Here is a 17,973-nt window from a genome sequence, read left to right on the forward strand (position 1 = left end):
TATATTAAAAAGAGAAGAAAAGAAAAACAATATTTTGCATGATAATAATCAATACAGATAAATTGATCTCAACTAAATCTGGTAATTTTATGAATATTTATTATACTGAATAACAAAAGTATGTTTAAATTTTTTCTTTCAAAAATTTTTTTTCAAAAAAATTAATTCAAAACCTTATCTTTTTCTTTCCCCCTTTCCCTCAAGACATCGAAGAATTTGAAACCAAACCAAGAAGCACAGTGTCTGTCCGGGAAGGTCAAGGTGTGGTACTTCTCTGTGGTCCACCACCACACGTTGGAGGTATGGTTGGGTAATTTTGGTTATACTATTAATGTTGTCACTCAGAGACGGTAATAGTTTGAATTGTATCCTACAAAAAGATATGTTGAAGACCCAGTACCTCTGATGGTGGCTTCGTTTGAAGATGTTATCACTTAAGTTATTGTGAGGTTATATTGGAGTAAGGTGAATACTAATCCAGCATGAGTGGTGTCATTATAAAAGAGGAGAAGAGACATGAAGAAATAGAGAAAAAAGGACCATGTAAAGATGCATTTATAAGCCAAGAAGTGCCTGGAACTACCAGCTAAGAGAAACAAGAAAAAATCTTTCCTTAGAGAATTAAGAAGGAGCATGGCTTTTCCAACAAGTTAATTTGGATTTCTAGCTATTGTTGGGAACTCTGGTAGCATTGTGCCTAAGGAACTTGCCTGCTAACCAGAAGGCTGGCGGATCAAACCCACCAGTCACTCCTCGGAAGGAAGATGGGGCAATCTACTTCCATAGTGACACTGCCTCAGAAACCCAAGGAGGGGTCGCTATGTGTTGGTCCGACTCCGCAGCATGTAACAACAACAACAACAAGCCTCTGTTAGTGTGAGGCAATGGAATCCTATTTTTCAAGGCCATCTACTTTGTTATTGCTGCCTTAGGAAACTAATACAGAGCCTAAAGTAGACACATCAGATCTTGGAGTTAATGGTAAACTTTCATTAAATTATAGGGTCTGTGAGAGCTTGCGAAGTTCATCCTACCACGTCAACATAGTTCTAAACCAAAAAACAAACTCACTGCCACTGATTCTATTCAAGCTCATAGTGACCTTCATTGGGTTTCTGAGGCAGAAAATGGAAGTGGATTGCCCCACCTTCCCTCTGTGGATTGCCTGGTGGGTTTGGACCACCAACTTTATGGTTAGCAGTCAAATGCCTTAGACACTATCCCACCAGAGCTACTTTTTCAACGTAGTTCTACATCCAAATATTTCATTTAAAAAATATTTATTCAAGCAATCAATCAACAAATTTCCTTGAGAAGGTTCAGCCTGGCTGTAAACACAGTGTGAGCTTTAGAGCTTTATCATGTAGCTAATCCCAGTGATAATCTGAAGTTGTGCCATACAAGCTACATGACAAGGAACAATTTATTTAAACTCTTTGAGGCTCAGTTTCCTCAAATATAAAATGATACAATAAATAATATCTACATGGTAATCTTGTTGTAAATGGTAAATGACCTAAAGGATATAAATTGATTGTCATTATTTCTAGTATTATTTTTCAAATAAAAAAGCTAAAATTGTTATTTCATTTGTATTTTTGGGCTCTATGGAAAAGTAAATGTCATTACCCTTCTTGACAACCCCACAATAACTATTGAAAGAGAAGGAGAATTACCTCATCAATTAGAAATAAATTGCAGATTGCACCAAGTCAGAATATCTACTAGCAATAGTGAAAAACAAGCAATAAATATCAATCTGTGTTTTGGAGCTATCTGGATTGACTAGTGAAGTGGCTTGTTGTCAAGAACCTAAAAATGATCCGATTCTCTCCCTCTTGGGATTGCATTTTCTTAAATTCTAGATTCTTTGATAAAATTGAGTCTTGATTCTCAAGCAACAGTGGGCCTACAGATTAATTGTTGAAGGAAGCAGTATGAAAATATTCATGGAATAATTTCATTTGATATAATTCAATATTACACTAAGTGTACTATAAAAAAGCATAATAATAATAGTGAGCAATTACATAGACCAAAATGCAAATATTAACTTTTAAATCCTCATAATAAAACCATACCAAATCTAAAAACCTCACTGCCATAGAGTCAATTCCAACTCATAACAATCCCATTGGGTTTCCCAGGTGGTAAAACTTTATGAAAGCAGATTACCCCATCTTCCTCCTGAAGAGTAGCTGGTGAGTTAAAACCTCGGACCTTCTGGTTAGCAGTCAGATGCCTTAGATACTGTGCCACCAGAACTCCTTAATAAAACCATAAGGGAGCTACTACTATTATTGTTGTTGTACAGATGAGAAAACTAAGATAGAGATAATAATCCAAAGTTAAGAAGTTGGTAGGCAGTAGAGCCAAGATTTCAAATTCAGGTAGTCTGGTTGCTAGATCCTGAGCTCTTAACTACTCTGTCTCTCTTTTTGGTACTGTTGTTGTTACTAAGTCCCATCAAGTTGCTTCCAACTCATAGTGACCCTATGTACAACAGAACAAAACACTGTCTGGTCCTGTGACATCCTCACAATTATTGCTATCTTTGAGCCCACAGTTGGAGTCACTATGTCAATCTATCTCATTGAGGGTCTTCTTCTCTTTCCCTGACTCACTGTTTTACCAAGTATGATGTCTTTCTCCAGGGGCTAGCTCCTCCTGATAAAACATATAGCACAGATGTTTAAAAATACAAGGCATGCAACTTTTTCCTAATGTTAAACTAAATCTTATTTATGAGGCTTTAAAAAACTTTAGAACATGTTTTCATCATTATTTTTGTTTTTTTCTCAACCTTATAAAATGCTGATAAAAAAGAAATGAAAACTAATTAGAAGTTTACAATATTTTATTCAATATCATTGTTAAAGTGTGGTATGACATTATGGGTACCTATAATGTTTGGGGAAAGTTACAATGCTTTCACTATTATCTTGAGATAAAATATATTGTTTCAGAGCACACAAAAATTGCTCACACTCTTTAATGGTGATTATTTTCTAACCATAGGAAAAATTATTTTCTAGTACTATAATCTAAAATGACAAACTGTAAAATTATATCTGTTTGGACTATTAGTCTGTCATTTTCTTACCCTGACATTGATCAAAGAGTCTTAACAGAAATGAAGATTGTTTCCAACTTTGTTTACTGTAATTGAAGATAACAGAAATGGAAAATATTTTTAAATGAATCAGTCACATTTGACAGGGGAAAAAAAAAAAAAAAGAGAGAGAGAAAAGAAAAACCAGCCAGATAGGAGGAGCTTTCTCTGTCACCTTGCAAGCTAATAACATTAAAGTGTTATTTAAATGGATAAATTAAACTATGTAAGACCCTCATTGTAATATTGCCCTGGGATTAATATCAGGGTGTTAAGTTATCAAAAAAACCCAATATATTGCCAATGAGTCAATTTTGACACACAATGACCCTAAAAGATAGAGCAGAACTGCCTCATAGGGTTTCCAAGGCTATAAATCTTCACAGAAGCCAAGTGCCTCATATTTCTCCCATGGAGCAGTTGGTGATTTCAAACTGCTCATCTTTTGATTAGGAACCAAATGCTTTAACCACTGTGCCACCAGAATTCCTCACAGAGATACAAAAAAAAAAAAAAAAAAAGGCTTTAAATGAAGACCTTTATAACTGAATAATTAATCCCTATTTCATGGGAGTCATGGGAAACTTGCCTGATACCAAATTTGTCACTTTTTTAAAATTTTTATTGTGATTTGGATGAAGTTTACAAAGCAAATCCATTTCCCATACACATACACTTACACATACACTTTGTCTCATGACATTGACTGAAATTCACAACAGCTCTATTTCCACTTCCTCCCCATAGTTACTTCTTCCCTCTGTCCTTCCCTCCCATGCACTCCTGTCCCTACAGCTGTCTCCTGTGCAAATACTTACTGTTTGTTCTCCTATGATTGATCACTCTAAGGAGTGTATCTACCTGATATAAATGTTCTCCCCATATTCCTGCCTGTTGGTTGGTTGGAAGCCACAGGAGTGAGTTCAGTTCCAGACCTGAAAGGTAACTAGGGACTGGAGTCTCAAGGGTCTCACGAGTCTCTATCAGAACAGCAAACCTCTTGTTTGTTTGTTTTTTTTAAATTTTGAGTTTTATTCCACATTGTTCTCCTACTCTATACAGGATCTCTTGCACTGATCCCCCTCCGAGTGGTTGACAGTGGTACCCAGGCACCATCTAGTTCTTCTGGTCTCAAATGCTATTATGTCCTGTAAGACAGCTTTTTGGATGGCTGGAACAGCTAAGGCAAGCTGGGAAGTGGTGGCAGACAACTTTTGCAAAGCTGAGACTGGTGGGACATACTAGGAAGTGGGAGTTGAGCAGTTTGGAACAACTAAGGTAGACAAAATTGTCTGTTGGTTTGTTGTCCTGTGGAGGGTTGTGTGTTACTGTGAGGCTGGACACAATGCCACCAATGTTTCAAATGCCAACAAGGTTAATGATGGTGGACAGGTTTCAGCATAGCTTTCAGACTAAGACAGACTCAGAAGAAGGAAGATGTCATCCGTTTTTCAAAAAATTGGCTAGTGGAAACTTTATGGATAGCAGTGAAACACTGTCTGATATATTACTGAAAAAACATTATTTATAGCCTGAAATATTATCTACTATATTGCCAGAAGATGAGCCCCTCATGTCAGAAGACACTCAAAATATGACTAGGAAAGAGTTGCCTTCTCAGAATAGAGACAACCTTAATTATGTGGATAGGATAAAGCTTTTGTGACCACCATTTGCTTATCCAATGTGGCACAACTCAAAATGAGAAAAAACAGCTGCAAACATCCATTAATAATCAGAACATGCAATGTACAAAGTATGAATCTAGGAAAATTGGAAGTTGTCAAAAATTAAATGGAACATATAAAGATCAAAATCTTAGGCATTAGTGAGCTAAAGTGGACTGTTTTTGGCCATTTTGAATCAGACAACAGGAATGATACATTGAAGAGGAATGGTGTGGCATTCACCATCACAAGGAATGTTTCAAGATCTATCCTAAAGTACAGTGCTTTCAGTGATCGGATAATATCCTTATGCCTATGAGGAAGACCAGTTAATACTACTATTATTGAAATTTATGCACCAACTACCAAGGCAAAAGATGGAATTGAAGGTTTTTACCAACTTCTACAGTCTGAAATCAACCGAACATACAATCAAGGCATTTAATTGTGACTGGCGATTGGAATGCAAAACTTGGAAACAAAGGAGAATCACCAGTAATTGGAAAATTTGGCTATGGTAGTTAAGTTCATGTGTTAACTTGGCTGGACCTGGTTAAGTGGCTAGGCAGCTGAATGGAGTTTCCTCACTATGAGAATGGTACTCAGCTCCATGGTGGACTCTACTGTGAGCAGCTGAGTAGCTGCCCTAAGGATGTGGTCTGCTTTCTGTATATAAGTAGAAGCCTTGGGGAATGGTCTCTAGCTTATGGCATGCTTGAACCCTACATGTAACCATGTTGTTTTTCAGCAGCCTGACATGTTCTGCCAACCTTGGGACTTTCAATGGACATGAATTAATGGCCTGCCATGTGATTTGGTAACATCAGGACTGTGCCTTTTTACTTGTTAGCCTTGGGCATGACAGTTTCAGCATCCATCAGCTGAGTGAAGAAAAACCTCCAGCTTCAGTGGGCCAGGAGTAAGAGGTGGAGCAGAAGCTCAAGGTTGAGAGGCTTTCACCCAGTCCCTAGAGCCTGACACTTTGAGCTTGGACTTAAAGCCTCCAAACAGTAAGGGAATGAATGCTTGTTTCTTCAAGCCATCCCATTGATGATATATTTTAAGAGTGGCACTAGGTAACCAGAACAATGGCATTGGTGATAGAAATGGTGCTGGAGATGGCGTGATAGAATTTTGCAAGATCAATGACTTACTCATTGCAAATACCTTTTTTGAACAACACAAATGGTGACTATATACATGGACTTTGCTAAACGGAGTATACAGGAGTCAGATTCACTATACCTGTGGCAAGAGGCAATGGAGAAGCTCAATATCTTCAGCCAAAACAAGGCCAGGATCTGATTGTGGAACAGATCCCCTACTGCTCATATCCAAGTTCAAGTTGAAGCTGAAGACAATTAAAAGAAGTCCACAAGAGCCAATATATGACCTTGGTTATATCCCTCCAGGATTTAGAGACCATCTAAAAAATAGATTTGATGCATTGAACACCAATGACCGAAAACCAGAAGAATTGTGGGATGACATCAAGAACATCATCCATGTAGAAAGCAAGGAGTTGCTGAAAAGACAGGAAAGGAAGAAAAGACCAAAAAGGATGTCAGAAGAGACTCTGAAACCTGCCCTTGAATGAAGAGTAGCTAAAGGAAATGGAAGAAATTACAAGATAAAAGAGCTGAATAAATTTCAAAGAGCAGCTCGAGAAGACAAAGTCAATTATTAAAATAAAATGTGTAAAGAATTGCAGTTAGAAAACCAAAAGGGAAGAACACACCCAGCATTTCTCAGGCTGAAAGAACTGAGGAAAAAGTTAAGCCTCAAATTTCAATATTGAAAGATTCCAGGGGCAATATGTTAAATGATGCAAGAAACATAAAAAGAAGATGGATAGAGTACACAGAATTACTGTACCAAGAAGAACTGTTAGATGATCATCCATGTCAGGACGTAACATATGATCAAGAACCAATGGTACTGAAGGAAAAAGTCAAAGTTGCACAGAAGGAGTTGGTGAAAAACAAGGCTCCAGGAACTGATGGAAGAATACCCATTGAGATGTTCCAACAAATGAATGCTTGGCTGGAGACACTCACTCAGTTATGCCAAGGTATTTGGAAGACAGCTACCTGGCCACAAATATGGAAGAGATCCATATTTATACCCATTCCAAAGAAAGGTGATCCCACAGAATGTGGAAATTATCAAACAATATCATTGATATCACACATAAGTAAAATCTTACTTGTGATAATTCAAAAATAGTTGCAGCAGTAAATTGACAGAGAACTTCCAGAAATGCAAGCTAGATGCAGAAGAGGACATGGACCAACTGATATCATAGCTGATGTCAGATGGATTTTGGCTTAAAGCAAATAAGAACAGAAAGATGTTTATTTATGTTTTATTGACTATTCAAAGGCATTCTATTGTGCAGATCATGATATATTATGAATAACATTGAGAAGAATGGGAATTCCAGAACACTTAATTGTACTTGTGAGGAACCTGTACATAGACCAGGAGGCTGTGGTTGGAACAGAACAAGGAGACATGACATGGTATAAAATCAGGAAAGGAGTGTGTCAGGGTTGTATCCTTTCACCATGCTTATCTTCTTGATGACTAAGATATGCCAAACCCAAGCCATACAAAAATTTTAATAAGGGCCTATGGGTATTTGTCAATATTTACTCCATCCAGATATTTTTATCATGAATATCTGTAGACTACACCATAGGCTACCTTATCTCTGCAAAGTCAGAAACCATTGTTCTTTGTTCTTTATAGTTGTCCTAGATCAAAACTAAGGGAGGAGAGGTGGTTACAAGAATTCTTTGATCCAATTACACAAATAATGGTCAATTAATCAGAGGAAGAACATATTAATAATAATAACAGCTAACAATTTCTGAATGGTTACTGTGAACAGGCACTATGATAAATGCTTTCCAACAATTTCCTTACTCTCACTATTCTAAGAATTAAGAATACTACTTCAAAACTAAGGAAACTGAGGTTTAAATAAATTAAGTCAATAAGTTTTCAGTTAGTGCATAAAAACAGGATTCTAATCTAGGACTATATACCAGTTTCAGCAATCTTTTACCTCCAGATCCTGCTAATGGCCAGTCCTAAGAGTATATTTAATTGCCTCATTTAAAATAATTAGTATTATTTCCTTTTCATGAATGTGAAAGGTGTAAAGAAAGACTTCAAGAGAGAAGGGCTAGTTGGATAACCTTCAAATTATATTAATGGACAACTAGTTTAGAATGAGCCCGCTCCGGAAAAAATTATATGTTTTCTGTCTTTGCCTGTAATTTGTCATTGTCTCAGATCTCTTAAAATATTTATAGTGAGCCCTGGTGGTGCAGTGTTTAAAGTGCTCAGCTGCTAACTAAAATGTAAGTAGTTGAAATCCATTATGTCAGAGGATGCAGAGGGATTGGGACTTCATACACTGCTGGTGGGACTGTAAAATGGTACAATCACTGTGGTAAGCAGTATGGTGATTCCTTAAAAAGTTGGAATTAGAAATGCCATTTGACCCATCCATTCCATTACCAGGTATATATCCTAAAGAAGTAAGAGCCATGACATATGCACACTCATGTTTATGGCAACACTATTTACGATAGCAAAAAATGGAAACAACACAGTTGTCCATCACCTGAGGAATGGATAACCAAATTATGGTATATACACACAATGGAATACTATGCAACCCTAAAGAATAACACAGAATCTGCAGAACACTGCATAAGGTGGATGAACTTGGAGGACATTATGCTGAGTGAAATAAGTCAATCACAGAAGGATAAATATTGTATTAGTCTGTTATTGTAAAAGTCAAAGAAAGGTTTATATATGGAAGGAAATTTTCTTTGTTGGTTAGCAGGGGTGGGAGGGTAGGGTAGGGAACACTGTTGGATAGATAGAGATAAGTATGGATTTGGATGAAGAGAAGGTCAATGTACCAAATGTGAGTGATCAATATGGTGGCATGGAGGAAGACAAAGGCATAGAGAGGTACATGGGAGGTACAGACAATAATGATGAACCCTTTTGAACATATAGTAATGTGTTATCAGTGAAGGCAAACATGGGTATATGGGTGGATAGATGGGTGACTAGGCTGAACTATATGTCTATGCAGTGGGAAGTATACCCAAGACCATGTATAGGGTTGGCAGACAATGGTTCCACAAGTGTATTTATATGTTCAGTAAGAATTCTCAGGTGAATAGCAGAGCTGACAAGGTTGTAGTCATGCACACACAAAAATAATGCTACATGCAAAGAAGAGAGCCTTTGTAGATATTAGTACAGTCGCTTGCTGTAGTTAGGTGCCATAGAGTTGGTTGCAACTCACAAGAACTTAATGTATAACAGAATGAAACACTGCCCAGTCCTGAGCCATCCTCACAATCATTGTCATGCTTGAGCCCATTGTCACCACCACTGTGTCAACCCATCTCCTTCAGAGTTTTCTCCTTTTTCACTGATCCTCTACTTTATTCAACATGATATTTTCCAGAGGCTAGTCCCTTGTGACAACATGATCAAAGCAATCAAAGTATAAGTGATGAAGGCTGGCAAGTCAAATGCATCAGTTCTTCTGTGGTCTTCCTTATTCATTGTCCAGCTCTCACATGTATATGAGGCTATGGAAAATACCATGGCTTGGGTCAGGCACACCTTAGTCTTTAAAGTGACATATTTGCTCTTACACACTTTAAAAAGGCTTTTTGCAGCAGATTTGCTCAAAACAGTATGTTGTTTGATTTATTGACTGCCACGTCCATGAGTTTTGATTGTGGGTCAAGGGAAAGTGAAATCCTTGATAACTTCAATCTTTTCTCCATTTATCATGATATTGCTTATTGGTCCAGTTGTGAGGACTTTTGTTTTCTTTCTGTTGAGGTGTAATCCATACTGTAGACTGTAGTCTTTGATCTTCATCAGTAAGTGCCTCAAATCCTCTTCACTTTCATCAAGCAAGATTGTGTTATTTTTATATTTTTGTTGTTTTTATGTGCTGTCAAGTCATCTCTGACTCATAATGACCCCTCCTTGGGTTTCTGAGACAACATCACTATGGAAGTAGATTGCCCAATCTTCCTTTCAAGAAGTGGCTGGTAGGTTTGAACCACCAACCTTCTGGTTAGCAGTCAAGTATCTTAGGCACTATGCCACCAGAGTTCCCTATCTGCATATAGCAGGTCATTAATGAGTCTTCCTCCTACACTGATGCTGTGTTCTTCTTCATATAGTTCAACTTCATGGATTATCTTCTCAGCATACAGATTGAATTAATATGGTGACAGATGTAACCCTGACACACTTCCTTCCTGATGTTAAACTGTGCAGTATCCCCTGTTGTTATTGTTAGGTGCTTTCAAGTTGGCTCTGACTCATAGAGACCCTATGTACAACAGAAAAAAAAAAACATTGCCCAGTCCTCCACCAGGCTCACAGTTCTTGCTATACTTGAGCCCATCATTGCAACCACTGTGTCAATCCATCTCATTGAGGGCCTACACCTTTTTAATTGACCCTCCACTTTACCAAGCATGAGATCCTTCTCCAGAGAATGGTCACTTCTTACAACATGACCAAAATAGGTGAGATGAATTCTGGCCATTCTCAGTTCCAAAGGGTGTTCCAACTGTAATTCTTCCAGGACAGATTTGTTTATTCTTCTGGCAGTCCCAACACCACAACTCAAAACGATCAACTCTTCTTCAGCTGGATTTCTTAGTCATTGTCCACCTTTTACATGCATATGAGGTGATTGAAAGCACTTGGTTCTGTTCAAATGACTGCCTGTTGTTCTATGTACAGGTTTCTCATGAACACAATTTAAGTTTTGTGGAATTCCTATTCTTCACAATGTTATCCATAATTTTTTATCATGCACACAGTCAAATACTTTTGCATAGTCAATGAAGCACAGATAAACATTTTTCTGGTATTCTTTCCTTTCTGCCAAGACTCCCCTGACATCAGTGATCTCATTCCATGCCCTCTTCTGAATCCCAGCTTGAATTTCTGGCAGTTCCCAGTCAATGTACTGCTGCAACTATTTTTGAATGATTTTAAGCAAAATTTTACATATGCATGATATTAAAGATATTTTTCAATAATTTCTGCATTATGTTGGATCACCTTTCTTTGGAATGGACACAAATCTATATCTCTTCCAGTCAGTTGGCCAGGTACATGTCTTCCAATTCCTTGACATAAAAAAGTGAGTGCCTCCAGCACTGTATTCATTTGTTGAACCATCTCAGTGGGTATTCTGTTAATTCCTGGAGCCTTGTTTTTCATTACTTTCTTCAGTACTTCTGGTATTAAAAGAAAAAAAAAAAATCCAAAAAACCCTGCAGAGTCCATAATGAGAGGAGGCATAAAGACTAAAATTTTTATATAATTTTGGAAAAATTTGGTCCTGTTGTACCAAAGTCAACAGCACATGAGTTTCACAAGTATTTCTGTAACAATAGATAAATTATATTAAATTTGATCTTACCAGAAAATCCTAAATCCTTATGCTTTCTCTCTAGTGTATTTGTAGAAATACTATCTAAACCCTTGTTAATGAATTAAGTCTATCAATTAAATTTTAGTGTGTTTTATAAAGAAATAAGAGAGTGAAAAAAAAATCAATTTATAAATTTTCCCAGCAAAACATGGCTTCAGGTGCACAATTAAAAACTGAAAGAAAAAGTCTAGATGGATTTCCCATATAAATGATTGGTCATAATTCAATGAAACAGAGTATGAACCAAACTGAACAGGAGCTGTTATTTATTAACCATTTCTTCTGACAGACAAAAAGGAGACCTGATTTAATAGAAAGTTTTTTTTTTTTTTGATCCTTCATACTCAATTTTTAATGCTTAAAGTAACCACAAAAGCAGAGGTATCTTGGAGACTGTAGTACACATGTTGAAAAGGGGAGTGTTACAGTTAATGTTATTTTAGGGGAGAAAGTCCAAAGCCAGTTACTGCAAAGTAAACTCCAACTCATGGTAACCCCATGTGTGTCAGAGTAGAACTGTGTTCCATAGAGTTTTCAATGGTTCATCTTTTGAGAGTAGATCACCAGGCCTTTTTTTCAAGGCACACCTGGTGGACTTGATCCTCCAACCTTTCAGTTAGCAGCCAAGCCTAATAAATTATTTGTATCACCTGAGCACAAGGTACCCATAAGGAAAGAGAAAAGGAATCTAGTCAGTAATGCCAGAACACAAACCTAGCACACTCTGCTTTGTTCCTAGAAGAGTGAAAAGCCAATGTGGAAGCAGAGCAGGAACATTCTCTATGTTGTGAGATGAGTAAATTTACTTCTTTATTCCTATTTCTAAACAGACCCTGTAATTGTGACTGGATCTGTGCTTTCATACTACCCCCTAACTTAGGGCCAGGCATAGCCCTTGGTCCCATCTTCTCAAAACATTTAAATACAAAATGTTTCAGAAAAAAATGCAAATTTTACTGGAGATTTTTTTGGAGAACAAATAAAGAGCTACAATGCATATCTGATGCAAGACTTCATTGAGATTCTTTTCTGCTAAATAATCTTAATGGTAGATGTTTAGTTTGCTAGTGCTATCGTAGCAGAATTACATGTTGGTGGCTTCAAAGGACAGAAACTTACTTTTTCCTAGTTACAGAGACTGAAAATCCAAATTAGATTCTTGGTTGTGTCAGTTCTTTCTATGAGCCTCTTTTCTAGTTTCTAATGACTGACAGCAGTTATTGTTGCTCCTTTGCTTGTAGATGGAGCCTCACATGGCATCTGTCTTCCCCCTGTGTGGGTCTCTGTGCCTATTTTGCTTTTTTTTTTTTTTTTTAATTCAGAAGTAATTAGGTTTTATCAGACCCTATACTGGTATGACTTCATTGCCATAACAAAAGGAATACTCTATTTCTAAACAAGATTGCATCCACACGTACTGTGGCTAGGACTGGAATGAGTATTTTTTGGGAACACAATTCAGTCCATAACAGTAATCTATGTCTTTCCTTGCTTTCCAAATAACCTCTAACCAATCCCTCATTATCTACTGAAATTCTTCCCTGCAACTTGCATACCAGTCTCAGAAAATTGCAATTCTCCTAGTTAGCCTCTTTGTGCTCAACAGAACCAACATTTGGTAATCAGCTAAATAAAAACATTTTGTTTCTTCTACTGTAGTGTCCCTGTAGGGCTGTAAGTTCATCTCTCTACTCACAAGTTCATGTGACAGAAAGAAGTAATACAAATTTATTTTGCTCGCTCATTTGGGTGTAAAGTGTGAGAAGTCACTGAGCCTTGAAGTGAACACTGAACCATAAGCAGAGAAGTCTCTCCACCACTAATTCTCACTCACCTGAAAGGTACACTTTTGTTAAAAGGCACAGTCACTTGTAACAAATAGTCTTCACCTGTCACTTGTAAAAGGAGTAAGAGCAGAATGTCCTCTAAAATTTAGAAATAAACATAAACCCTTCAAGCCAGTGTTGCAGGATGAATATGAAAATACATAGTGAATAGATGTCTATGGATGTAGTGAGCTAGCCAAGGCTCACTTGGGAATTTTATTTAAAAATGCAAAATATAGAAATAATGCATGGTGTCTAATTATGTCACCTTCACTGTGAAATAATAGTTTCACCATATCCAACATAAACATACATCCTTTAGCTTTATTATCTGAATATAAAAGTCTCAATTCTGGGCTTATAAAATCACAGGTTTCAACCTGTGTGTTTTACAGGAAATGCTCTCTTCTCTGTTCAGAACCAACTTTTAAATCAGGTAGAAGAGTTGAATTTATGTGGATCCAAGTCAAATAAAATCCCTGACAACTTCAAACTTTTCTCCATTTATCAGGATGTTGCTTTTGGTCTATTTGTGAGGATTTTTGTTTTCTTTATGTTGAGGTGTAATCCATGCTGAAGACTATAGTCTTTGATGTTCATCACTAAGTGCTTCAAGTGTTCTTGTTTTTCAGCAGGCAAGGTTGCCTCATCTGCATATTGCAGCTTGTTAATCAATCTTCCTTCAATCCTGATGTTCCATTCTTCTTATAGTACAGCTTCTCAGATTACATATTCGGCATACAGGTTGAAGAAGTATGCTGAAAGTATACAACCCTGACATACAACTTTCCTGATTTTAAACTGCACAGTACTTCCTTGTTCTGTTCAAACAACTGCCTCTTGGTCTAGGGACAGGTTTCTCATGACATTGAAGGGTTCTGCTATCCCCAGTTTTCACAGTGTTATCATAATTTGTTATAGCCCAGTCAGTAAAATGCCTTTGCATAGTAAATAAAACACAGTAAACATCTTTCTGGTATTCTTTGCTTTCAGCCAAAATCCATCTGAAATCAACAATGATATCTCTCGTCTTCTGAATCTAGCTTGAATATCTGGTAGATCCCTGTCAATATACTTCTACAACTGTTTCTGAATTATCTTCGGAAAAATTTTACTTGCACGTGATATTAATAATATTGTTCAATAATTTCCACATTCTTTTGGGTCACTTTTCTTTGGAATGAGCACAAATATGGATCTCTTCTAGTCAGCTGACCAGGTACTGTCTTCTACACTTTCAGGCATAAACGAGTGAGCACTTCTAGTGTTGCCTCCGTTTGTTGAAACATCTGAGTGGGTATTCTGACAATTCCTCCTGGAGCTTTGTTTTTTGCCAGTTCCTTCAGTGCATCTTGGACTCCATCTTTCAATACCATCAGTTCTTGATTATATGCTAACTCCTGAAATGGTTGAACACCAACCAGTTCTTTTTGGTATAGTGACTCTGTGTATTCCTTTTATTTTCTCTTGATGTTCCTTGCATTGTTCAATATTTTGCCTGTAAAATCCTTTAATATTACAACTGAAGGCCTGAATTTTTCTTCACTTCTTTCAGCTTGAAAAATACTCTTTTAATACTTTGTCTCCTCGAGCCATCCTCTGATATCTCCTGTTCAGCCATTTTATTCCATCATTTCTTCCATTCACTTTAGCTGCTCTCCATTCAAGAGCAAGTTTCAGAATCTTTTCTGAAATACATTTTGGTCTTTTCTTTCTTTTCTGAATTTTTAATGACCTTTTGCTTTGTTTTGTATATAATGTTCTTTTTTTCTATTTTTTTATTTTAAGAGTTTGTTTTAGAATCATGTTCTTGATGTCATCTCACAACTTGTGTGATCTTCAGTTACTGAAGATGATGAATGATTCAAATATTTTCTTTAAATGACCTCTCCAACCAAGGGGAATATACTCAGGGTCATATTTTGTCTTTTGTGGACTTGTTTTAATTTTCTTCAGCTTCATCTTAAACTTGTATATGAGCAATTGATCATCTGTTCCACAGTTAGCACCTGGTCTTGTTTTGACTGATAATATTGACCTTTTCCATAGTCTCCTTCCACAGATGTAGTTGATCTCTTTCCTGTGTATTCTATCTGGCAAGGTCCATGTGTATAGCCCTCATTTATGCTGTTGAGGAAGGTATTTGCAAGGAATAAGTTGTTAGTCTTGCAAAATTATTTCATGAGGCATCATTTCTATCATGAAGGCCATATTTTCCAACTATTGATGTTTCTTTGTTTCCAAGTTCAGCATTCCAATCATCCGTAATTATCAATCCATCTTGATTTTGTGTTTGGCCAATTTCATATGGCAGAATTTGGTAAAAATCTTCAATTTCCTGATCTACACCATTTATGATTAGTGCTTCAATTTGAATATAACATTATTAATTGGTCTTCCTTGTAGGCATATGGATACTATGTTATCACTGACAACATTTTACTTCAGGATAGATCTTGAAATGTTCTTTTTGAAGATGAATATAAAACCATTCCTCTTCAATTTGTCATTCTTGCAAAGCAGACTGTAGGATTGTGTCGTTCAAAATGGTCAATACCAGTTCATTAAAGCTCACTAATGCCTAGAATATTGATCTGTATGTGTTCCATTGCATTTGTGACAATTTCCAGTTTACCTATATTCATACCTCATATAGCCCACATTCTGGAATATGCTTTCAGCTGTTTCTTCTCATTTTGAATCAAGTCACTTCAGCAAATGAAGATCTGGAAAGCTTTACTCCATTCATATCATTAAGGTCACCTCTACTTTGAAGAGGCAGCTCTTCTGCTGTCATATTTTGAGTGCCTTCCAACCTGAGAGGCTCATCTTTCAGCACTATATCTGACAATTTCACCGCTATTCATAAAGTGTTCAGTGTTAATTCGTTTTCTAAGTGGATAGCCTCTTTCTTCTTCCTAGTCTTTCTTAGTTTGCAAGCTCTGCTGAAATCTTTCTACCATGGGGTGACCTTGCTGGTATTTGAAATGCTAATGGTATAGCTTTCAGAATCACAGAAACATGCAAGCCACCAAAGTATGACAAACTGATAGACAAATGGTGGCAAATTTTACAGTAAGCTGTAATAAACAAATATAAAGTATGAGAGGTGGTAATAATAGCTAAGGTGGAAAATACGAGGTGAAAAATAATGAGTTGTATATTTTTAGGTCAAAGAAGGGTTCAATGACATTTGAAAAGAACACTAAAGAGAATTAGAGAATGAAATATATGAGTGTCTTTGTCTGGGTTCTTTAAAGAAGTAAAACAAGTGAAGTGTATACACACACACACAAAGAAATTTATTCAAGTGGTCCATGCAATTGGAAGAGCTGGCAAGTCCCACATGGATCAGACAGCAGGGTGAAGGCCTCTGCTAGTTCATGGGTTTTTGGGATTGGGAGTCAGAAGGAGAGGAAAATGGTGTTATACCTGTATGCCATATGTTTGTTCCCTATAGCATCTTAATTCCTGAATAACTAGGTATAGCAGATACAAACAGTGATACTGGAGTTGTGAGCAACTACAGACACAATAGGATACCAGATCTGTTAGGGGAGGAGAAAAAGAGAAGATTAAACAACTGGGAAAAATAAAGAAAACTGCCTAGCCAGAAGAGAGACTGAGAGAGAAGTGGAATACTCACTAACAATACAGAAGAAATTGGCAGCAAGAATGAGGAAGGGGAAAAAAAAAAAATCACAGAACTCACAGAGACAGTGGGGACTCAGAATACCCACACTGGGAGCTTCTGATGGAGACTTTGGGAGCTGAGCTGAGTTAGTAGATAACCTTTTAGGGAAACAGATAAAAATCCCCTTGGCTTGGGCTGCAGCAGAGCTCAGAAAGGAGTGAGAGAAAGGAGGAAGCTCGCTCCAAGTAGGCAGAGTCCCAGAGAGCTCACAGTAATGGGCTGGGGTTCAACTCTTTCACGATCACTTTTTAACCCAGAGTGGAGCAGGGTACAGAGTTTTTGAGGCTTCCTGATCCAAGTGGAAGGTAGGTACCCTCTACCCACTGGGGTCTCTGTTAGTTTTGAACTGTGGGTCTGTGATTGACAGCAAGAGGTCATCATTTGTAACCATCACAGGAAGTCACAAACCAAACTGCCTAAGCCAGCAGAATCTTGCAAAAACACAGAAAATGGGGACTCATTATTGGTGCTTTTTTTTGTTTGTCTTTTCTTTCTCTTTTATTCCCCTTCTCCCATGCTTCATCCAGTAGAAGGAACACATTGAGCCACCATAACATCTGCTCATCCCAATCTCAAATCCCTTTCATGATGAACAGAACCTACTTCCACGTCCTCTCCAGTGATCCCATCAGCACAGAGAAAACAGGAGAGCAAACCAGTGCAGCAGAATTAATAACCAAAAAGTACACCTGCTCCACACTTTCAAATATAGTTAAACATAAAATCAGGGTGAAACAAATCCATACACACCTAACATTTAATGACAAAAACTTCATAATGTCTAGGAAACAACAGATAACCTCAAAACAGGATAAGGCAATAGAAATAAAAATCCCAGTCTAAAGAATTATCTCTCATGGCAGAAGAGCAGGCAATAGAATTATCTGAGAAGGAATCCAGAAGGTATGTATATAGGACTCTACAAGAGTTCAAGAAAACCACAAACAGAATCAAGGAGAAGACAGACAGTACTTTGGAAGAATTCAGGAAAACCATTCAAGAATAAAATAACAAAATAAATACACAGTTAGAAGTCATAGAAAACAGCATTTAGAAATCCAGAAGATGAACACTAAAATTGCAGAGCTAGATAACACAGTGGAAGGACAAAAGAGTGGACCTGAACTGGCCAAATAATTCATTTCCCAACTAGAAGACAAATCCTT

The 17,973-nt window shown here is 37.1% G+C and overlaps 1 protein-coding gene across 1 annotated transcript in view; it reads left to right on the forward strand.

Moving 5' to 3' along the window:
* Positions 1-204: 204 nt before the first annotated feature.
* The window catches only part of LOC103204055 (contactin-6), a gene marked incomplete at its 5' end in the record, with an annotated part of 246,435 nt that continues 228,666 nt past the window's right edge, over positions 205-17,973 (forward strand). Inside the window, 1 exon segment of the mRNA XM_007949175.2 lies at positions 205-300. Within this exon segment, the coding sequence (XP_007947366.2) occupies positions 205-300 (96 nt within the window).

The sequence above is a fragment of the Orycteropus afer genome, unplaced genomic scaffold (genome assembly GCF_000298275.1).
Source record: "Orycteropus afer afer isolate SDZICR_OR568_19922 unplaced genomic scaffold, OryAfe1.0 scaffold00241, whole genome shotgun sequence".
Taxonomy (NCBI): Eukaryota; Metazoa; Chordata; class Mammalia; order Tubulidentata; family Orycteropodidae; genus Orycteropus; species Orycteropus afer.